Genomic DNA, 23,709 nt, shown 5'->3' with positions numbered 1-23,709 from the left:
ACTGAGTACACTTAGTTTATCGATAACAACTCCACGATTGTGTCCATTGACGTCCATGCAATGAGTAACTATGTAGGGCATTTGACTCCTTCTTTGTAATACTTGTGATGTGATGTGACCACGCCCGTTGTGAACTTCTGTGTCAGCAACCTACTGAAAATAGCTGCTAGTGCTTAGTAATGAAATTATTTGAAGCAACAGCCTGGTGGGACAATGTCTATTTTTAAATTCATTGAGGCCACGATGCCCACCTAGACGAGGTCGGTCAGACGTAACACAACCTACGAGTCGCACTGCCACGTGTGTTCCATGCGACCAGGTGGAAGGACCCGGAGTACCTGGACCGCATCAACGTGCAGCAGCGCTGCCTGGTGAGCCAGGACGTGGCATACCAGATCTTCGCGACGTGCTCCACGTTCTACGTGCCGCTGCTCGTCATCCTGGTGCTCTACTGGAAGATCTTCCAGACGGCGCGCAAGAGGATACACCGTCGACGCCAGCAGCGGCCGCTGGCGCCCTCAGTCGCCGCCGCCGCTGCCGCCGCCGCCGTCACCGCCAGGTGCGTCCCGCGAACTTAACCAAATCCTGACCACATTTAAGTAGCAACAGTTATAGTACTACATGCATTTCTCTACAGAGTTCTGGCTGCCTGCCTTGCATCTAAGTCCGTCGACTGTTTTCATGCTGCCACCAGCTTTTCGTAACTGATGCTAAAAATCTCCTCTTCGTAGACTTTTTGTATCCAACGTCCAACGTCTTCGATGATCTCGTTGTTCTATCCCTTATCTTCTGCAACAATATTTCCTCCATTGCTCCTCCCCCCCCCCCCCCGTCCCCCCAGTGCAGCTATGTTTACAGCATTTATAAATCTATTTTTTGACTTTATAAACTGGAACATACTATTTTTAAATTCTTTAGGTCGAAGTAGAGAGGATATAAAATGTAGACTGGCAATGGCAAGGTAAGCGTTTCTGAAGAAGAGAAATTTTTTAACATCGAGTATAGATTTAAGTGTCAGGAAGTCATTTCTGAAAGTATTTGTATGGAGTGTAGCCATGTATGGAAGTGAAACATGGACGGTAAATAGTTTGGACAAGAAGAGAATAGAAGCTTTCGAAATGTGGTGCTACAGAAGAATGCTGAAGATTAGATGGGTAGATCACATAACTAATGAGGAAGTATTGAATAGGATTGGGGAGAAGAGAAGTTTGTGGCACAACTTGACCAGAAGAAGGGATCGGTTGGTAGGACATGTTCTGAGGCATCAAGGGATCACCAATTTAGTATTGGAGGGCAGCGTAGAGGGTAAAAATCGTAGGGGGAGACCAAGAGATGAATACACTAAGCAGATTCAGAAGGATGTAGGTTGCAGTAGGTACTGGGAGATGAAGAAGCTTGCACAGGATAGAGTAGCATGGAGAGCTGCATCAAACCAGTCTCAGGACTGAAGAGCACAACAACAAGGTCGTAGGGTTAAAATACAGAAAGCGAAACTTTATCTGCAGCTTGTTCGGAAAGCAGACTGCATCTGAACGTCGGGGATCATTAAGGGAAGCTGTAATTGTGAAAGATGTGACGCAGGATTGCTATTTATGCCTGTATTGAGACAGCGTTAAAAGAAGTGAAGGAGAAATTACGAAAGACAGTTAAAGTTCGGAAGTTCGGCGATGACATTGCACTTCTTTAAGACAGAGCAAAGGACCTGGAAGTTGATTTAAACGGAAGATATAGTGTCTTGAATAAAGAGGTTAGAAGATGAACATCAACAAAAGTGAAATGGTGATGATGTTGGGATGTAGTCATATTAAATTATATAAAGCAGTGGAAATTAGGGAAGACGCATTTTGAAAGTAGTGAGTATATAAGATGCAGAGTGGTAACCGTAAGAAAAGCACGAACAAGACCTAACATAAATTTAAGTATACATGTGTGGTGCCTGTTCTTTCGGACATTTCAGAAGGAACAGACAACACATACACATATAATTAAGGAGAGACGGCGATGATCTCTTCAGTGCATAAGCACAACAGGCTCGAACTTTTACGAGAACTGGCGAAACGCCGCAAGTAGTGAGAATAATGGACAAGGGGCACTACAGTAGTAGTGTGCAGATAAGTTGATAATTTGGGATCGACGGGAGGCGTGTTAGGATAGCTCGTGCAGTTGGAAGGACCACTGTGTCCAGACGGCCGTCAGTCTGCCTTCGGCACTGGTGAGGGGTGCCCGTCTTGTTTGCGTATCACCTGTTGTGCTGCTTGCAAGCTTGTTTACTTCCGCGTACGGGTTGTCTCAGAGTCCGAATCCATCGACCATAATGGTTCAAATGGCTCTGAGCACTATGGGACTTAACATCTGAGGTCATCAGTCCCCTAGAACTTAGAACTACTTAAACCTAACTAACCTAAGGACATCACACACATCCATGCCCGAGGCAGGATTCGAACCTGCGACCATAGCAGTCCCGCGGTTCCGGACTGAGCGCCTAGAACCGCTAGACCACCGCGGCCGGCGATTATAATGGCGTTTCCTTACTCCAAAGCCACGATTAAATTAACTTTTCCTTTGTATCACGAACGACCGTAGGTGTATGAAGTAGAACGTTTTACACGGGATGAAATGCGTCTCCTGTCACAAGATGTTCTCAGAATTCATTTTTAGATCCTCAGTACAACAGTGTACATAATGAAGAGCGGTGTGCCGACGTTGTGCGGCGGCACGCTAACGCTCTTAAATTCCGATACTCTGACGGACTTACAGGAACTGACGTCATTGATCGCACTGATTTTGGCCTCTGAAATTTGCGGGTTTTCGAACTCCCGTTTGATGTGCCGTCGATGTTGTGGTTTCCGCACTTAAACCTTACGGCTATGTCGTCAGTCATGTTCCTGGAACGTGGAAGACGTTCGAAACATACCGTGTCTTCAGTGGTACCCGTCAGATTAAAACTGAACTACGGAAACACGTACTTCCTCCTTGGTTCTTGCCTGCTGCAGGGTTGTCGTCATACTCGACAGCCAGTCGCGCACCTGTTTAGTTTGTGGCCGAGAAGGCCATGTCCGTTCTGTACGTATCCGACAGAGACTGGTTCAGAAACCGATCGGAGACGTTGCTCTTCCTGCGGCGCCCACTGTGTTACCTCTCTCTTACGCGACTGCGGCTGTGCTGCCTGCTGTGCCCTGTCTGAATCGGTCAGTACTCGACGAAGCGAAGAACGTTTTGCCTGTCTGACCTACACTCCTGCCACATGCAGTACAAAAAAACGATGACCGTTATCAGGCACAAGCTGTCTGTTGCGACGCCGTGGTTGTTGATCATGGAACTGTACTGACCTCCGCTTTTCTGCCATTTGGCCACATGTCAGGCGATAGCCGCCCGCCATCCGACAAGGAACGGCATGTCAAGAAGCAACGGTCGCCGAGGAAACGAAAAAGACAACGCCATATATATCTACTGATTACTGCCTCCATCGTATGTGTGCACAGGATGACGACCCTGCTACTGATGGTGCGCTGTTCTCTCAGGCCCTGACACCTGACGACGTGACATCCTTCCCTGCCTCCATCTGCAGTCAACACCACCCCTAGACACCGACCGTCGCCTCCCCTTCTGTGTCTTACGCTACCTGTGGGCCCACCTCTGATAGTGTTTGACAGAACTGGCCCGGTGAGACGTCCGTCGATGCTGAGGATGGACATTCTGGAGGTCTACAGAGCGATGGACCCCCTTGGTGAAGTCGGCTTCCACCACGTTACAGTGATGTGCCCTTCCATGGGGGTCTAGGGCTTACAGAGAGTTCCCTGTGCTTGACTTGTGCTTGAATCACCCGTCCTCATGGCGATTTCAGCTTTCCAGACCTATTGCATAGCAACGGTTAGTGTCAATTCCCTTCACGTACGCCACAAACTGGCTTTACTCCACGACATGCTGTATGCTGCAGTCGCTGAAGTGCTGCTCTCCTTCAGGAGGTGCACGTTCCAACTCCCCATGGCTTTTACATCACGTGTCTCTCACGCTTCCCTTACTGGTAGTGGGATGGCGATCCTCTTACGTAAATGTATCCTCGCTGACGGAGTCGACTATTTCCCTGATGCCAAAGGTATAGCTCTCACTTTAAGAGGCGTCAGGATCGTCATTGTCTATGTTCCATCTGGTTCGGGTCGCCGCCGTTAAGGTTCCATGTTCTTCTCTGAGGAAGTCACGCGTCGCTTCCTGGGTCGGCAGGTTGTATTGATCATGGGAGGCGATTTCAATTGCACCCAAACACAAGACCAACTACCAAATCACTCTCCGTGTGCGGCGCTAGCGACTATTTTCCTGAACCTAAGCCTTGTTGATTCTTTGGAGCATGTTCTAGATGATCGAGATTTACGCATCAACGCTCTTTGTGAAGCCTGCTCTCTGCAAGGCTTTGATTGGTTACGGAAGGGATGTTGCGGTGTGGCAGCGACGAACTCAGGAATTCTATTTCACCATTCTCCGGGAATGTACTATGATGCCATATTCGCCAGAACGTCAGGCGATGGTGAATCGCGCCAAGACACAGGTAACATCTCTCTCTCGCCGCCATCTTGAAGGAGCTATGTTTAGGGCGTGCACACACGATGGGTTAGTGCAGGAGCCTCCATCTATATATCATGTCATAGCGGTACGACGACGCCGTCGGAGGACTTTGATTAATGTTCTTACGACCGATGATGGGCTGCGTTTCGATGCCCAACGGGATATAGGGTCTGCCCTCCACGCACGTTATGTTATGCTGTTCTTTGAATAACGTCACAACGTCACCACCGTGCCGATATTGCGGCTGTTTCCAGACTCTCGACGGCTCGGTTCCCATGGATGCGACGATGGATATGCTTGCTAACGTAACAGAGGATGGAGTCCATGATGCTATTCAGGCGGTTTCAATGAACAGGTCGCCTGGCTGTGACGGCCTCTCACTGGAGTTTCATCGGACATTTCGTCCCCTTCTGGCGCCAGTGTGGACGGAAGTTTGTCTGAAACTAATGTGCCGATTCCAGACGGTTTCCTCAATGGTTTCTTCATTCCTATTCACAAGCCTGGAGGGTACCTCACGGATATGCGATTACCGCCCCTTGACGTTACTCAAAAGCAACACAAAAACCTTTAGCCAGCTGTTGGTTTCGCGGCTTAAACTGACGGCTCGGTACGTGGTTTCTCCCTATTAAACTTCTTTGGAATGTGCCAATAACATCCGCTCTGCCCTCTGTCACTGTCGAGACATAATTGCTCTTGCTCACGCTCGTCGTATGCCTGGACTCTGGGCAGTTCTCGACTTCAGCCAGGCTTTCCACTGGAAGGGGTACTCTTCAGTATGGGATACCCTAATATTACCGTCGACGTCGTAATGCGCCTCCTTCGTGAAGCTACGCCTCGTATACAATGGCCGTCTCACTCCTGCCATCTCGAATCGGTCAATCAGTGCGTCACGGCTGCCCTCTCTCTGCACTGTTGCATGCTTTCACCATGGAACCATTGCTCTGCGGCCTCCGTTAACGCCTTTCTTCGATGTCTCTCGGTGATCATGTATGCAGCTGCACTGCTTATGCAGACGATCTCGACATCTTTCTTCATAGCGGTACTGAGGTCTGGAAGTCCTTGGCATAGGTTATCACGTAGGGCGAGGCTTCTGGTAGCGGCCTTAACGTCCACAGGTCGAGCGCCATGGTTATAGGTGCGAGGCTTGCTGCGGACAGCGCTGCTCCTATGCAAGTAGCTTGTTGTATGCGATGCATAGGACCCCATTTCACAAGCGATCTGCGGCGCACGATTGCCCTCAATTGCTGGGGCCTACTTTCCCAACTGCATCCTGGGCTCTTAGGTCACTGCCTACGAGCACTCGACCTTTTGCAGCCGGCCGAAGTGGCCGAGCGGTTCTAGGCGCTTCAGTCCGGAACCGCGCGACTGCTACGGTCGCAGGTTCGAATCGTGCCTTCGGCATGGATGTGTGTGATGTCCTTAGGTTAGTTAGTTCTAAGTACCTCCAAGTTCTACGTGGTCTGGGGGTAGCGTCTTTGATTCATAATCAAAACGTCTTCGGTCCCGGGTTCGATCCCCGCCACTGCCTTAAATTTTGATAAATAATCAGCATTGGCGGCCGAAGACTTCCGGCATAAGAAGTCAGCGTCATTCTGCCAACGGCCTTGTCAAAGAGGGCGGAAGAGCGGATAGAGGTTCAGGACCCTCTCTTGTCCTAGGGGTGGGAAATTGGCCCTAAAGGCGGAAGAATCAGCAATGATCAACGACATGAGGATGCAGAAGGCAATGGAAACCACTGCATTAAAGACACGTAACGTGTATCCAAAGGACATGTGGCCTGTATTTGAAGAAGTGTTATGATGATCTCTCCATTGGCAAAAGATTCCGGAATACTCCCCCATTCGGATCTCCGGGAGGGACTGCCAAGGGGGAGGTTACCATGAGAAAAAGATTGAATAATCAACGAAAGGATAACGTTCTACGAGTCGGGGCGTGGAATGTCAGAAGCTTGAACGTGGTAGGGAAACTAGAAAATCTGAAAAGGGAAATGCAAAGGCTCAATCTAGATATAGTAGGGGTCAGTGAAGTGAAGTGGAAGGAAGACAAGGATTTCTGGTCAGATGAGTATCGGGTAATATCAACAGCAGCAGAAAATGGTATAAAAGGTGTAGGATTCGTTATGAATAGGAAGGTAGGGCAGAGGGTGTGTCACTGTGAACAGTTCAGTGACCGGGTTGTTCTAATCAGAATCGACAGCAGACCAACACCGACAGGTATACATGCCGACGTCGCAAGCTGAAGATGAATAGATAGAGTAAGTGTATGAGGATATTGAAAGGGTAATGCAGTATGTAAAGGGGGACGAAAATCTAATAGTCATGGGCGACTGGAATGCAGTTGTAGGGGAAGGAGTAGAAGAAAAGGTTACAGGAGAATATGGGCTTCGGACAAGGAATGAAAGAGGAGAAAGACTAATTGAGTTCTGTAACAAGCTTCAGCCAGTAATAGCGAATACCCTGTTCAAGAACCACAAGAGGAGGAGGTATACTTGGAAGAAGCCGGGAGATACGGGAAGATTTCAATTAGATTACATCACGGTCTGACAGAGATTCCGAAATCAGATACTGGATTGTAAGGCGTACCCAGGAGCAGATATAGATTCAGATCACAATATAGTAGTGATGAAGAGTAGGCTGAAGTCCAAGACATTAGTCAGGAAGAATCAAAACGCAAAGAAGTGGGATACGGAAGTACTAAGGAATGACGAGATACGTTTGAAGTTCTCTAACGCTATAGATACAGCAATAAGGAATAGTGCAGTAGGCAGTACAGTTGAAGAGGAATGGACATCTCTAAAAAGGACCATCACAGAAGTTGGAAAGGAAAACATAGGTACAAAGAAGGTAGCTGCGAAGAAACCATGGGTAACAGAAGAAATACTTCAGTTGATTGATGAAAGGAGGAAGTACAAACATGTTCCGGGAAAATCAGGTATACAAAAATACAAGTCGCTGAGGAATGAAATAAATAGGAAGTGCAGGTAAGCTAAGACGAAATGGCTGCAGGAAAAATGTGAAGACATCGAAAAAGATATAATTGTCGGAAGGACAGACTCAGCATACAGGAAAGTCAAAACAACGTTTGGTGACATTAAAAGCAACGGTGGTAACATTAAGAGTGCAACGGGGATTCCACTGTTAAATGCAGAGGAGAGAGCAGATAGGTGGAAAGAATACATTGAAAGCCTCTATGATGGTGAAGATTTGTCTGATGTGATAGAAGAAGAAACAGGAGTCGATTTAGAAGAGATAGGGGATCCAGTATTAGAATCGGAATTTAAAAGAGCTTTGGAGGACTTACGGTCAAATAAGGCAGAAGGGATAGATAACATTCCATCAGAATTTCTAAAATCATTGGGGGAAGTGGCAACAAAACGACAATTCACGTTGGTGTGTAGAAAATATGAGTCTGGCGATATACCTTCTGACTTTCGGAAAAGCATCATCCACACAATTCCGAAGACGGAAAGAGCTGACAAGTGCGAGAATTATCGCACAATCAGCTTAACAGCTCATGCATCGAAGCTGCTTACAGGAATAATATACAGAAGAATGGAAAAGAAAATTGAGAATGCGCTAGGTGACGATCAGTTTGGCTTTAGGAAAAGTGAAGGAACGAGAGAGGCAATTCTGACGTTACGGCTAATAATGGAAGCAAGGCTAAAGAAAAGTCAAGACACTTTCATAGGATTTGTCGACCTGGAAAAAGCGTTCGACAATATAAAATGGTGCAAGCTGTTCGAGATTCTGAAAAAAGTAGGGGTAAGCTATAGGGAGAGACCGGTCATATACAATATGTACAACAACCAAGAGGGAATAATAAGAGTGGACGATCAAGAACGAAGTGCTCGTATTAAGAAGGGTGTAAGACAAGGCTGTAGCCTTTCACCCCTACTATTCAATCTGTACATCGAGGAAGCAATGATGGAAATAAAAGAAAGGTTCAGGAGTGGAATTAAAATACAAGGTGAAAGGATATCAATGATACGATTCGCTGATGACATTGCTATCCTGAGTGAAAGTGAAGAAGAATTAAATGATCTGCTGAACGGAATGAACAGTCTAATGAGTACACAGTATGGTTTGAGAGTAAATCGGAGAAAGACGAAGGTAATGAGAAGTAGTAGAAATGAGAACAGCGAGAAACTTAACATCAGGATTGATGGTCACGAAGTCAATGAAGTTAAGGAATTCTGCTACCTAGGCAGTAAGATAACCAGTGACGGACGGAGCAAGGAGGACATCAAAAGCAGACTCGCTATGGCAAAAAAGGCATTTCTGGCCAAGAGAAGTCTATCAATATCAAATACCGGCCTTAATTTGAGGAAGAAATTTCTGAGGATGTACGTCTGGAGTACAGCATTGTATGGTAGTGAAATATGGACTGTGGGAAAACCGGTGGAGAAGGAAATCGAAGCATTTGAGATGTGGTGCTACAGACGAATGTTGATAATTAGTTGGACTGATAAGGTAAGGAATGAAGAGGTTCTACGCAGAATCGGAGAGGAAAGGAATATGTGAAAAACACTGATAAGGAGACGGGACAGGATGGTAGGACATCTGCTAAGACATGAGGGAATGACTTCCATGGTACTAGAGGGAGCGGTAGAGGGCAAAAACTGTAGAGGAAGACAGAGATTGGAATACTTCAAGCAAATAATTGAGGACGTAGGTTGCAAGTGCTACTCTGAAATGAAGACTTTAGCACAGGAAAGGAATTTGTGGCGGACCGCATCATACCAGTCAGTAGACTGATGACCAAAAAAAAATATATATTTGGCGTCACGTATTCCCCAGGTGGCATAGACGCTTTCTATTCCGCCATCCAAGGCGCTCCATATGGAAGTGGCATTGGGTTCATTTGTTTTCCACGAGTTGCTGCTCAAGATAATTTACGAGACCCTCACCTTCCGCGCTGCAGGATTACTTTATGTATGTATCGTGTGCCTATCACAGCCATAGTCCTTTTCATTGCATCTCATATGGCGATGTTGCGACGTTCTCCTAATTGCTTTACCAGTCTTTTGCAGGAGGCCCTTTCACCACACTCTCTCTCAGCAGCTATCCCGGTTTCGGACGTCCCGACGTCCTTCTTTTATTGTCGCTACTTTGTCCTTCATCTGAGCTACGTTCGTACTGCGATAATGAAAGCCCACTTGACATCCACGAAGGCGATCAATGACTTTCTTCAGCAGCACAAGTCATCGAAGGTGGTTGAGGGGAAGCATCCCCATGTCGACTGGCGTATTGTTTGGCGATCGGTGTGCGCTCCTTATCTTGACACTGACGTCCAGTCTGCATGGTAGCTTACAGTCAATGGGAAGCAAGTATGCCAGTCGCTCCTTCACAGAATTAACCTCGCAGACACCCCGTTGTGTGTCGCCTGTGATGGTTTGGACACAACGAGCAAAACATGGAGTGCAGATCGGCAGGAGTTGAGTGGTTCTTGGTGCGACAGATGTTGTCCCAGATTACCCGTACGATTCCTCATCAGATACCGACTCAACTGTTCCTCTTTCCGGACGAAGGCTGCTTCCCGCAAGCAGAGAAGGTCTCTGTGAAGTGGGTTTGTGGACACGCAGCTCACTAATTGTTTTGTTTGCTGATGACGAGAAAAGTATCTTTGATTTTTGACAGTTACTTATTGAACATCATGATGCTTCTGCAGCAGTAACTTGAGCAGAAATTGGCAACACATTGAAACAACGAACTGTTACATATCGGTTACTTCAGGAACAGTTCCGAACTAGACGCTCTGTTGCGTGCATTCCACCGGCCCGCGACCACCGTCATTTGCAACTTCAGTGGTGTCAAGCGAGAGGTCATTGCACGACAGAGCAGAGGTCACTTCCGTTTTCTGATGAACTCTGGTTCTGCCTCGGTGCTAATGATAGCTGGTGTTGCTTAGAAGGAGGCCTGTTGATGGCCTTCAGCTTTTCTGTCTGAGTACTAGACACACTGGGCCTACACCTGGAGGTATCCTCTGAGGTGTTATTCCGTATGACAGCAGGATCACTCTCGTGGTTATCCCACGCCTCGACATGAAACAACTCCAGCGTGACACACAATCAGCATTAACCGCACCTGTATTGACTGACCAAGTGCAACAGGCATGTAACTCCATCCCACAAGCATGTCTGCATGCTTGCATTCAATATTCTGGCTATTACACCAGTTAGTACTGCACCAGCATTTCACATTTGCAATGATGTATCTTGCACTGACGTCAGCCATGGATCTTGCAGTCTTACTCACGTCAATATGTTACTCAGACAAATACGAGATATTCCCAAAATTTCATTACTCTACACTTATTATTTTTTGGCGTTGCGATATTTTTTACCGTCAGTGTATTTAACTAGAAGCAGTAATATGGCTTGTTGTTCAAACACATGTCTACAAAGACAAATTGAGTGAGCGGCTATCAATGTTTTACGATCAAATAACGGTATTTTGGCAACGCTTAACTAAAGACCTAATGTTTGACTACGATATACTGTGCCACCTATTGTGAACAATACAATGACGCCATCTTTCTGCTTTATTAATATTTCTCGAAACAGTGAATGAACACTAGAAGAGTGTACATATGGTGCATGCAAAAAAAAGATGTCTTGCCCTCACTAAGCACATGAATGTGCTGCTGTGTACGTAAGAGCAACACGACAAAGTTCCATACGTGCTGGATCTGCAAGTGTATTAGCATATACAGATGCCATCGTGTACAAATCCCACGGTCGGTGTTGAGTAAATCCAGAATCTGTCGATCAGGTCGGTTGGCTTCATTCTCGATCAACAGACTCCAGTTGATGTCCGAGCTAGAATATCCTCTCCGAGAAACATAGCAAGTTTTCTCTCTGGGGGTCCGAATCGGAATGCTCTGACCTACTTGTCCGGTGGTACAGGTTCGAATACCAAATTTCACGTTCCACACACATTACACAAAAAGTTACATCTCATCGAGACCGACAACCCAAAACAGCCAATAGCAGACAGTGTGATTCCTCCTCGCCAACCGTGTGAAGAAAATACCGCGCAAATCCCCACACCAAAATATGTGCAAAAGACACTCCGTTAACAGGGCAGCCTGACGCTAAAAGTTAGATGCGCCTCATTTCGTTAACTGACGTCATAGTCTGATCTCTAACCAGAATGCACGGTTTTGGGGCCCGCTAGAACCTAGTAGACGTGGGAACACAAAGAGACACAGTGGAACATACCGGCTACGTGGGCGACAGTCTGATGATCACCCCGCTGCGCCGGATGCACTCTGACATGGCAGAGGAATATTCACAGTGGTCACAGAAAAAAAAAAAAACGCATAGAATGTGTGCCCGACCATTCAGCCAGAAAACTCCGAAAGACGTCCAAAAGACTCTTCCCTCGCCGTAAAGCGATTTAGGAACCACCAGCCCAGCGTGGTCCACTGTGACAGTAAGACAGGGACAACAGCACGGCTACAGAACAAAAGCACCAGTCCAGCATTAGCAGCGGGGCAGGTGCTCCATTCCAGTGACCTCTCTGGCTACCTGGCCCACTCTTCCTAAGAATTCGCCCGGCAGTCTGGTACATTAGGAACAACTCTCTGTAACGACGTGCTTCCTTTGCAACAAGTGCTAGTGAAACAGACCACAGAAAAATGATCTATCACCTAAGTAATCGGAGCAATGAGTTGTCGATTCTCGCCGGCCACTGTGGCCGAGCTGTTCTAGGCCCTTCAGTGCTTAACTGCGCTGCTGCTACGGTCGCAGGTTCGGATCCTGCCTCGGGCATGGGTGTGTGTGATGTCCTTAGGTTAGTTAGGTCGAAGTAGTTCTAAGCCTAGGGGACTGATGACCTCGTATGTTAAGTCCCATAATGCTTAGAACCCTTTGAACCATTCTTTTGTAGATTCTCTCAGTACCCAGTCACTGTCATTTCATAACATCAAGCAGCACACTATCAATAAATAAACATCACACACGCAATGAGAATGAAAGGGTGGCAAACATAAAGAGCTTTCACTTGAAACAGCAATGTCTGTCGTGTTTGAAACAAATTGTTATTGGAAGGGCATGACTCTAGTCTCCGTTTTTCCGTTCGTTAGTATCTATTTACGATCAGTTTTTCACCTCGTGTTACGTGGCTGCGAACAGTCCGCCATTGCTTGTAGGAACGTTGGGCAGTTCGCACTGGTACAAGTATTTCATTCATGATGTAGTCATCGGTATGTACAAACCAGATAGTCCTTTTACTGCCATTTCACGTCAACACGTCCATCAATATTACACTATAGAAGTGGTTAGGACATATACTATATAGTCAAAAACAGCCTGACACCTATTAACATACAGTAGTATGTGGGTGTCCACAGCTTGCCTCTATGACAGCTTGACTCTGCTGGAGATGCTTTCACTGCGCTGTCTGAATACATGTCGGGGGGGGGGGGGGGGGAGGAGACAAATTACTCATTCTTCTTCAAGAGCCGAATCCAGAGAACGTATTGATGGTGGACGCTGGGTCTGGAGGGCGGTCTAAGTTTTGTCTCATCCAAAAGTCTTCCATAGGGTGTATTGGCATTCTTATGGCACAGAATAATAACAGGTTGAAATTTAGAAAATTTTATTACAGCTCATTCACTTTACTACAAGGAAAGTGCGGGCACGCCAGTATCACAGGACCTACACAGCAGTTATGGCGTGTTAAGTAAAGTGTGCTGCACTGTATGTGCTCTGTTTGATGTATTTGACACCTCAGGGCCTTGCTGATATAGTTACGGCTTTTATTTTAATATTCTTAGTATTGCTTGGGAGTGTCTTTTGTGTGAGTTTGCGTCCATGTTTTCAGTAGCTAGATGGCAATGTAGCACATGTAGTGGCTTTATAATTCACGTATCCATTGACCTGAGGATGGTAATACAACTGTGCCGAAACCAGTAATCAGAACGTGTATCAACTGCGATGTGGTCAACAAAACTTCAATTTTGGAAGCTTTTAGACGTTTCCTAGTAAGTTTTGACGGATTTTACGACTTGGGATAGAACAATAATTATAATGCTGCAGCATAACCTTTTCATGTCTACGCTATAGTGTGGTTGTATGTCTTACAAAGCTCGACTCAAACGCACCAGTTGCTTTCGATAACGATCACCTGTGATTGTTTGCATTAATTTTCGTAGCTTCGAGAAATTTCTTTCTTCCACCGCCATGCTGGTCTTTGTCGTCAGAATCACCGTTCTTGACGCGTTGAAACCACTCTCTTCACATTCTTTCACTAATAGATGACTCAAGAGAGGTCTTACCCAGCATTTTATGAGCTTCAACGGCAGATTTCTTCGTGTTAAAGCGGAAAATTAAAACTTCCCGCAAATTACGAGAACTGGGTTCGTAGTATGAAATAATTTTATAACGCAATCGCAAATCTACTTATATTTTGATACCTTTATGTTGATAAATGCCTAGCTTATTGTATGACACTTAGGACCTACTACCTGCACCACGACTTGCCGCTACTGCCATCTACTGCAAAACGGTGGGAGCGGTGTTATAGACCTAATACATCACGGTGTGCTCCCATCATTAGCATGAGGTGTTACTCCAAACGTCGAGTGAATATGGAACACATAATATTCATGCCTCCAGACAACTTTCCTGCTGCACGCTGCTTATTTCGCGTAAGGTACATGAAAGCGATGATATTCACTAATTTTACGTTGTTCTCTGAACTTTATTACGCCAGCCAAGTAATTTTGCTCTAGACACTTCATGCTAACTGAGCATAGTCTGGGCAGGTCGATAGTTACATTATATAGCAACCAGAAATAGTGAGCACGGGAAAACGCTTTATCTGCCAAAGTAAACTAGCAATAAAGGATTCCACTGAATATCACGCCCACAGCCCTCTGCATAACAGAGATTCTAGCCACAAAATTGGGCGTGTTCAGATTGTTAGTGTGGGACTCACGTCCGTGCCCGTGCACAGGCCGGACAAGGCGGCGGCGGCTGCGGCCCGGCCGCCAGCGACGCCGGGGGCGGAGAGCCGTCCGCCGTCCCTGTCGCTGCCGTCTCCCGGCCCCGCCGCCGCCCCCGTGCCGGCCTCCCTGCTGCCCGGCGCCGCCTCCGCCCGCACGGGACCCACCGTCAAGTTCCTGTCCAAGCGCCGCTTCCGCCGCCTGCGCGCCAGCAAGAAGTCGTCCGCCGCCGAGGCGCTCGTGTCGTCTCTCGCACTCGTCGAGGGACAGTCCACCGCCTCGGCAGAAGGTGTCAGCGATGACGCGACCAGTGGCGTCCCTGCCACCACGTCGTCGCCCACGGTAATTGCAGTTCTCTGTGTTTATTTTCAGCAAGCAAATGCAAAAACTGCAAGACGGGGTACAGGAAAGTGGTGTTCACTCTGTCTATAGTCTGTTCAGAATTACTTAGTGCGAGTATTAGTTGAGGAGCAATTGGATGAAAATCAGTGTGGGTTTAGGCCTCTTAGTGGTTGTCAGGACCAGATCTTTAGCTTACGGCAAATAATGGAGAAGTGTTATGAGTGGAACAGGGAATTGTATCTATGCTTTATAGATCTAGAAAAGGCATATGACCGGGTTCCTAGGAGGAAGTTATTGTCTGTTCTACAAGATTATGGAATAGGAGGCAAACTTTAGCAAGCAATTAAAGGTCTTTACATGGATAGTCAGGCAGCAGTTAGAGTTGACAGTAAATTGAGTTCATGGTTCAGAGTAGTTTCAGGGGTAAGACAAGGCTGCAACCTGTCTCCACTGTTGTTCATATTATTTATGGATCATATGTTGAAAACAATAGACTGGCTGGGTGAACACAAAATAAGCAGTCTTGCATATGCGGATGACTTAGTTGTGATGGCAGATTCGATTGAAAGTTTGCAAAGTAATATTTCAGAGCTAGATCAGAAATGTAAGGACTATGGTATGAAGATTAGCATCTCCAAAACGAAAGTAATGTCAGTGGGAAAGAAATATAAACGGATTGAGTGCCAAATAGGAGGAACAAAGTTAGAACAGGTGGACGGTTTCAAGTACTTAGGATGCATATTCTCACAGGATGGCAACATAGTGAAAGAACTGGAAGCGAGGTGTAGCAAAGCTAATGCAGTGAGCGCTCAGCTACGATCTACTCTCTTCTGCAAGAAGGAAGTCAGTACCAAGACTAAGTTATCGGTGCACCGTTCAATCTTTCAACCAACTTTGTTGTATGGGAGCGAAAGCTGGGTGGATTCAGGTTACCTTATCAACAAGGTTGAGGTTACGGATATGAAAGTAGCTAGGATGATTGCAGGTACTAGTAGATGGGAACAATGGCAGGAGGGTGTCCACAATGAGGAAATCAAAGAAAAACTGGGAATGAACTCTATAGATGTAGCAGTCAGGGCGAACAGGCTTAGATGGTGGGGTCATGTTACACGCATGGGAGAAGCAAGGTTACCCAAGAGACTCGTGGATTCAGCAGTAGAGGGTAGGAGGAGTCGGGGCAGACCGAGGAGAAGGTACCTGGATTCGGTTAAGAATGATTTTGAAGTAATAGGTTTAACATCAGAAGAGGCACCAATGTTAGCACTGAATGGGGGATCATGGAGGAACTGTATAAGAGGGGTTATGCTCCAGATTGAACGCTGAAAGGCATAATCAGTCTTAAATGATGATGATGATGATGATAGATCCTTCGGAAGAAACACGTGGAGGGGCGGGACAGTGTTGCCAATCCCCACAAAGAGCACACACATTGTCTTACATTTCAGTCAATTTGCTCAGACTCGCTAACTATCCGATGTACAAATATGGAACTGGCATCTACACCTACATCCATACTCCGCAAGCGGAGTGGCGGAGGGCACCTTAAGTACCTCTATCGGTACTCCCTTCTATTCCAGTCTCGTATTGTTCGTAGAAAGAAGGATTGTCGGTATGCCTCTGTGAGGGCTCTAATCTCTCTGATTTTATCCTCATGGTCTCTTCGCGAGATATACGTAGGAGGGAGCAATATACTGCTTGACTCCTCGGTGAAGGTATGTTCTCGAAACTTCAACAAAAGCGCGTACCGAGCTACTGAGCGTCTCTGCTGCAGAGTCCTCCCCTGGAGTTTATCTATCATCTCCGTAACGCTTTCGCGATTACTAAATGATCCTGTAATGAAGCGCGCTGCTCTCCGTTGGATATTCTCTATCTCTTCTATCAACCCTATCTGGTACTGATCCCACACTGGTGAGCAGTATTCAAGCAGTGGGCGATTAACTGTACTGTAACCTACTTCCTTTGTTTTCGGATTGCATTTCCTTGGGATTCTTCCAATGAATCTCAGTCTGGCATCTGCTTTACCGACGATCAACTTTATATGATCATTCCATTTTAAATCACTCGTAATGCGCACTCCCAGATAATGTTTGGAATTAACTGCTTCCAGTAGCTGACCCGCTATATTTTAGCTAAATGATAAGGGATCTTTCTTTCTATGCATTCGCAGCACATTACACTTTTCTAGATTGAGATTCAATTGTCATTCCCTGCACCATGCGTCAATTCGCTGCAGATCCTCCTGCATTTCAGTATAATTTTCCATTGTTACAAGCTCTTGATATACCACAGCATCATCCGCAAAAAGCCTCAGTGAACTTCCGATGTTATCCACAAGCATCATTCTCTTCTGGAGAAGCTACACTATGTTTTCTATTTAGGTTCATTCTGACAGCAGTTTTGAAGTCGACGTGTGTTGGGGTGGGACACTACAAATGTAGTGTGTAGACATACAAGGTGAGCATGTGGGTCTCGCGGGAGCGTGTGCGAGATAGTCGCTGCAGTCGCGCTGTCATCAGTGCCCTCGGTGGCTCATGACAGTGGAGGTGCTAAGTGTGTGCTACTGCTAAGGACTGCTTATCATTCCTCATTCTTTGAATGCTGTAATTTATGACTGCAATCATCTGTCACCTTATTTATGTCATTTCGTTGTAAGCTAGCCATTTTTGTTACTGTTTTTGTGGAATAAAAAAAAGGATGGATAGAGCGTCCGCCATGTAAGCAGGAGATCCCGGGTTCGAGTCCCGGTCGGGGCACATATTTTCACCTGTCCCCGTTTATGTATATTAATACCCATTAGGAGCTGAAGGTATTAACATAATTCTAATTTCGACGTATGAAAAGTTTACGAGCATACCCTTCCTGCCGTATGCACCTGATTTTCGACATGCGTCACACTTTATTGTTACTGATTTTTAAGTAAACACACTATGCGAACGAAATGTTAAGAATATACTTTCTACTGCTCCAAACCGGAATTTGTTGGAGCCTTGTAGCACCATATAATGTGCCGCCCGTGGAAACCTCAGTGGTAACCCGTTTGGTTTATTTGACGGAAACAGAGCGCTAGGTTTATAACTACATTGTTGTTATATTTTTCGATTAGATTTCCTACTAATGTGTAACATGACAAAAGATATTCCTGTTAATTGGGGCTGTGGTATTTGTATTACCGGTTAGGAAGAAAGAGGACTAGTGACAACAGAATGAACTTCCTCATTATTGCAACAATTATAATGCAAGCAGCGACATGGGTTTCTTTTGTGTTTCTGAGATAAACTTCATTCGGACTCAGTTGCTATTAAGGAGGTTTCCCGGCCTCGGAGCCTTACTTTATGCTCATGTTCAACAAGTTTTTTGTGGAAAAATTATTGTTCATACAAATCTTTATTAATAAAAAGGTAAATATCTTAAATACTATCTAAATAATTTTTTGCCAGTAAACAGAAGAGCCTTTACAGCACAAAATGATGTCCAAAATACCTCTGCGCGGGATGCGCAGCTATGGTTCACACGATCGAGATTGAAGATTTATTGATGCATAAATCTGTCCCTATCTTCGTCTAAGTCGTGAAATTGAACCACTTTGGCCCCACACTCCATCACACACTACTCCCTGCCCTGAGTCTGGGTATTTTGACACTGGCCTCTCAGTATATATGTATGACAGTAATATTGTTGTTAACAATATTTGCTTATTCCCAAGAATAAGCAGCTTTCACTCGGTTAATACTCGACAGAAATCAAACCTGCATTTGGATCGAACTTCCGTAACTCTTGTGCAAAAAGTTGTGCAGTATACTGCTGCATCCATTTTCAATAAGCTACCACTCCTCCTATTCTGTAGAGGAGTTCCTTGCAAAAGTAAGCTGATTCTTATTGTATTGTTGATTGCGTTCACTTAAACTTGTGGACTGACTTTTTTCGGCTTCATAAACATTTATTTTTATCAGTTATTACTTTTATGTAGTAATTTCATGTACTGGCACGTTCCATTACCTTCGAGATTTGCTCCTCAATTTGGCCCTACGGAACTTGCCGTGTAAATAAAATAAAAAAAAACAGGTTGCTATCAAAATTAAACACATGTACATTACCAGAATGAAGTTATTCACCGGGTGAACCCGAGAAATCAAATACCTTTAAGTTCATATCAAAATGGCGGCCACTTGAAATCTTAGGTGCTTTAAATCGACCTATTTTTTGCCTTTAAATGTAAATAAATAACAAACATTATGAAAAACTATTGTTTTTTGAGGTTCACGCTAAACTTACAAATGTCAGTTTTATTGAATCCAAAAGGGGTCCCCAATTTTACCGAGTAGTTTATAAAATCATGTGAAGTAGTTAAACAAACGTTATCTTGAGACATACACATTTAGGATTCTGAGTTCGATTTTTGTGTGCATAACTTTAAAATTGTGCAGCTTAGCATTTATCGTTATTCGTGGGCATACAGTAAACCTCCCTCACCTTCAAAAAGCTCGTTTTCGAAGGCGCCACAGTGACACCACTGTTACATATCGGTTACTTCAAGAACAATTACGAACCAGTGGTCCTGTAGCGTCCTTTCCACTGACCCCAAACCGCCACCATTTGCAACTTCAAGCGAGAACTCATTAGTGGACGGTGGGGGGGGGGGGGGATCTGTGTTGTGTTTTCTGATGAAGCTGGTTCTGCCTCGGGCCCAGTGACAGACACGTGTTGCTTAGAGTGAGGTAAGTCGAGGGCTTGCAAACAATCTATCAGGTTGCTACGCACACTGGACCTACACCTGGAGTTATGGTCTGGGGTGCTATATCGCATGACAGCAGGAGCACTCTCGTGGTTATCCAACGCAAGCTGACTCCAAATCTGTACTTCACTCTAGTGATTCGACTTGTTGTGCTGCCGTTCATGAACAGGATTCCAAGGGGTGTCTTCCGATAGGATAACGCTCACCCACATACAGCTGCTGTAACCCAACAGGCTCCACAAAGTCGACATGTTGTCTTGGCCTGCTCGATCACCAGATCTGTCTCCATTGGAGCACATTTGGAACTTTATCGGACGACACCTCCAATGCCACTCGCAAAGAGCGTTAACCGTCCCGTATTTACGGAGCAAGTGCAACAGGCATGGAATTCCTTTCCACAAACTGACATCCGGCACCTTACAATACAATACCTGCTTACACTCAACATTCTGGCCGATAGTTAACGTACCAGCATTTCACATCTGCAATGGCCTACCTCACGCTTTTCATTACCCTGTGATTTTTTAATCTTACTCAATTACATATATTCCGTAGGCAAATGTACAGGGTGGTCCATTGATCGTGACCGGGCCAAATATCTCACGAAATAGCTACAAAGAACGAAACTTGTCTAGCTTTAAGGGGGAATCAAGATGGCACTATAGTTGGCCCGCTAGATGGCGCTGCTATAGGTCAAACGGATATCAACTGCGTTTTTTTTTTTAAATGGGAACCCACATTTTTTATCACATATTCGTGTAGTACGTAGTACGTAAGCAAATATGAATGTTTTAGTTGGGCCACTTTTTTCGTTTTGTGATAGATGGCGCTGTCATAGTCACAAACATATGGCTCACAATTTTAGACGAACATTTGGTAGCAGATAGATTTTTTAAATTAAAATGCAGAACGTGGGTACGTCTGAACAATTTATTTCGGTTTTTCCAATGTGATACATGTACCTTTGTGAACTTATCATTTCTGAGAAGGCATGCTATTGCAGCGTGATTACCTGCAAATACCACATTAATGCAATAAATGCTCAAAATGATCTCCGTCAACCTCAATGCATTTGGCAATACGTGTAACCACATTCCTCTCAACAGCGAGTAGTTCGCCTACCGTAATGTTCGCACTTGCATTGGCAATGCGCTGACGCATGTTGTCAGGAGTTGTCGGTGGATCACGATAGCAAATATCCTTCAACTTTCCCGACAGAAAGGAATCCGGGGACGTCAGATCCGGTGAACATGCAGGCCATGGTGGTGCTTCGACGACTAATCCACCTGTCATGAAATACGCTATGCAGTACCGCTTCAACCGCACGCGAGCTATGTGCCGGACATCCATCGTGTTGGAAGTACATCGCCGTTCTGTCATGCAGTGAAACATCTTGTAGTAACATCGGTAGAAAATTCCGTAGGAAATCAGCATACATTGCACCATTTAGATTGCCATCGTTAAAATGGGGGCCAGTTATACTTCCTCCCATAACGCGGCACAATACATTAACCCTCCAAGGTCGCTGATGTTCCACTTGTCGCAGCCATCGTGGATTTTCCGTTGCCCAACAGTGCATATTATGCCGGTTTTTGTTACCGCTGTTGGTGAATGACGCTTCGTCTCTAAATAGAACGCATGCAAAAAATCTGTCATCGTCCCATAATTTCTCTTGCGCCCAGTGGCAGAACAGTACACGACGCTCACAGTCGTCGCCATGCAATTCCTTGTGCATAGAACTATGCTACGGGTGCAATCGATGTCGATGTAGCATTCTCAACACCGACGTTTTTGAGATTCCCGATTCTCACGCAATTTGTCTGCTACTGATGTGCGGATTAGCCGCGACAGCAGCTAAAACACCTGCTTGGGCATCATCATTTGTTGCAGGTCGTGGCTGACGTTTCACATGTGGCTGAACACTTCCTGTTTCCTTAAATAACATATCTATCCGGCGAACGGTCCGGTCACTTGGATGATGTCGTCCAGGATACCGAGCAGCATATGTAGCACACGCCCGTTGGGCATTTTGATCACAATAGCTATACATCAACACGATATCGACGTTTTCCGCAATTGGTAAACGGTCTATTTTAACACGGGTAATGTATCACGAAGCAAATATCGTCCGCACTAGCGGAATGTTCGTGATACCACGTACTTATATGTCTGTGACTATTGCAGCGTCATCTATCACAAAGCGAAAAAAGTGGTCCAACTAAAACATTCATATTTCTTTGCGTACTACAGAAATATGTAATTAAAAATGGGAGTTCCCATTTATAAAAACGCAGTTGATATCCGTTTGACTTATGGCAGCGCCATTTAGCGGGCCAACCATAGCGCAATCTGGTTTCCCCCTTCAAGTTAGACGAGATTCGTTCTTTGTAATTTTTTCGTTTGATGCTTATTTCGTGAGATATTTGGCCCGGTCACTATCAATGGACCACCCTGTATACATGAAAGTTCATCACCCTACATTAACTACTTTTTAGTGTTGCGATTTTTGTCAGTCACCTCATTTCTGAAGTGGAGTCACCTGCCCAGTGTGACGACCTGGACTAAAGGAAACACTTTTGGGATGCGTTAGTGTGAATACTTCGCAACAGAGTCCAGTGTCCAACACCATTGTCTTGTCTGGATCGGTTCCTGAGGAAGAATGGATTGCCGTTCCTTCAGAGGCGTCCAGACACATCACTGAAAATTCGCAAACGGACTACAAGCTGTTATAAAGGCAAACGGCTGACACACCGCATATTTATGTCCAGTAATATTCTTCCAGATATTTCTGATCAGATAGTGTAAATGTTATGTAGAGAGATGGCGGAGGGATCTTTCCCCGCGATATTTATTCGACAGCTGGTGGACCGCAGTCACTGCACATATCGAGTCGCCAAATCGTAAACCACACTGTGATTGAAGTTCTGTCTGATTTAGTATTCCGACTGTAACAGTGCTTTACAGACCCGCCTGGTTAGCCGAGAGCGCTAACGCGCTGCTTCCTGGGCTCGGGTAGGAGCGCCGGCACCGGCGGATTAACGACGACGGCCGGTGTGCCGGCCAGCCTGGATGTGGTTTTTATGCGGTTTTCCACATCCCCCTAGGTGAATACCGGACTGGTCCCCACGTCCCGCCTCAGTTACACGGCTCATAGGCGTCTGAACACTTTCGCACTATTCCATGGATTACACTAGTCGCAGACAGTTGGGGTACACTAATTCCGTCCAGGGGGGTACGGGATGACGGCGGGAAGGGCATCTGGCCATCCCTTACACTAACATTGCCACATCCGATTAACCATGCCGACCCTGCGTCTCCGTGGAAAAAAAAGCACAAGCAAAAGAAAGAAAGCCCGAATCTCGTGGTCGTGCGGTAGCGTTCTCGCTTCCCTCGCCCGGGTTCCCGGGTTCGATTCCCGGCGGGGTCAGGGATTTTCTCTGCCTCGTGATGGCTGGGTGTTGTGTGCTGTCCTTAGGTTAGTTAGGTTTAAGTAGTTCTAAGTTCTATGGGACTGATGACCATGGATGTTAAGTCCCATAGTGCTCAGAGCCATTTGAACCAAAAGAAAGAAAAGACTGTAACAGTACTTTACAGAATACAGTCGTCATCCAACGTACAATTTGTTGTTCGGGGTCTATATATCGTAGTGTTTGTAGCGTCCTTACGACATCTGCACGACGAGGCAGCGCGGCGCCTCGCTGTGTCCTGCAGTTTCGCAGTGCCGCCTGACATCCACTATGCACGCAGGATGTGTGCGGCGACAGCACGGCCACCCTAGACGGCAGCGCGCCTGCCCTGGAAACGACGGCGTTCACCATCAGCAAGGCGGTGGAGCAGCGCAGCGCCGCGGCCGCCAACGCAGGGGCGGCCGTGGGGGCGGGGCTGGCCGCCGCCTCCAACAGCGTGTCGCCCGAGAAGTCGTCCACGCCCACCACCACCAACAACGGCTCGGCCAGCCACCAGAGCCACATGAGCGACATGTCGCGCTCCGAGATCCTGCACAAGGACGGCGGCCCAGGTGAGCCGCCCTTCCCCACAGCTTTCTAAACGCTTGCCTCAATAACACCTCACTCAAAGTAAGTGCCCCAGGAAGTTTATTTCCAGTGCAAAAGTGTAACCGCTTTCGC

At 46.2% G+C, this 23,709-nt stretch overlaps 1 protein-coding gene across 1 annotated transcript in view; it reads left to right on the top strand.

The window, feature by feature from the left end:
• The window catches only part of LOC126176368 (5-hydroxytryptamine receptor-like), a 59,530-nt gene that overhangs the window by 5,749 nt on the left and 30,072 nt on the right, over positions 1-23,709 (top strand). Inside the window, exons 2-6 of the mRNA XM_049923524.1 lie at positions 320-559; positions 3,734-3,747; positions 10,632-10,660; positions 14,683-14,850; positions 23,330-23,612. Coding sequence (XP_049779481.1) covers positions 320-559; positions 3,734-3,747; positions 10,632-10,660; positions 14,683-14,850; positions 23,330-23,612 — 734 coding nt within the window. The remainder of the gene's footprint in view (positions 1-319; positions 560-3,733; positions 3,748-10,631; positions 10,661-14,682; positions 14,851-23,329; positions 23,613-23,709) is intronic.

The sequence above is a fragment of the Schistocerca cancellata genome, chromosome 3, assembly GCF_023864275.1.
Source record: "Schistocerca cancellata isolate TAMUIC-IGC-003103 chromosome 3, iqSchCanc2.1, whole genome shotgun sequence".
Lineage (NCBI taxonomy): Eukaryota > Metazoa > Arthropoda > Insecta > Orthoptera > Acrididae > Schistocerca > Schistocerca cancellata.
The sequence above is the reverse complement of the archived record's forward strand: the minus strand, read 5'-3'. Positions and strand labels throughout refer to the sequence as shown.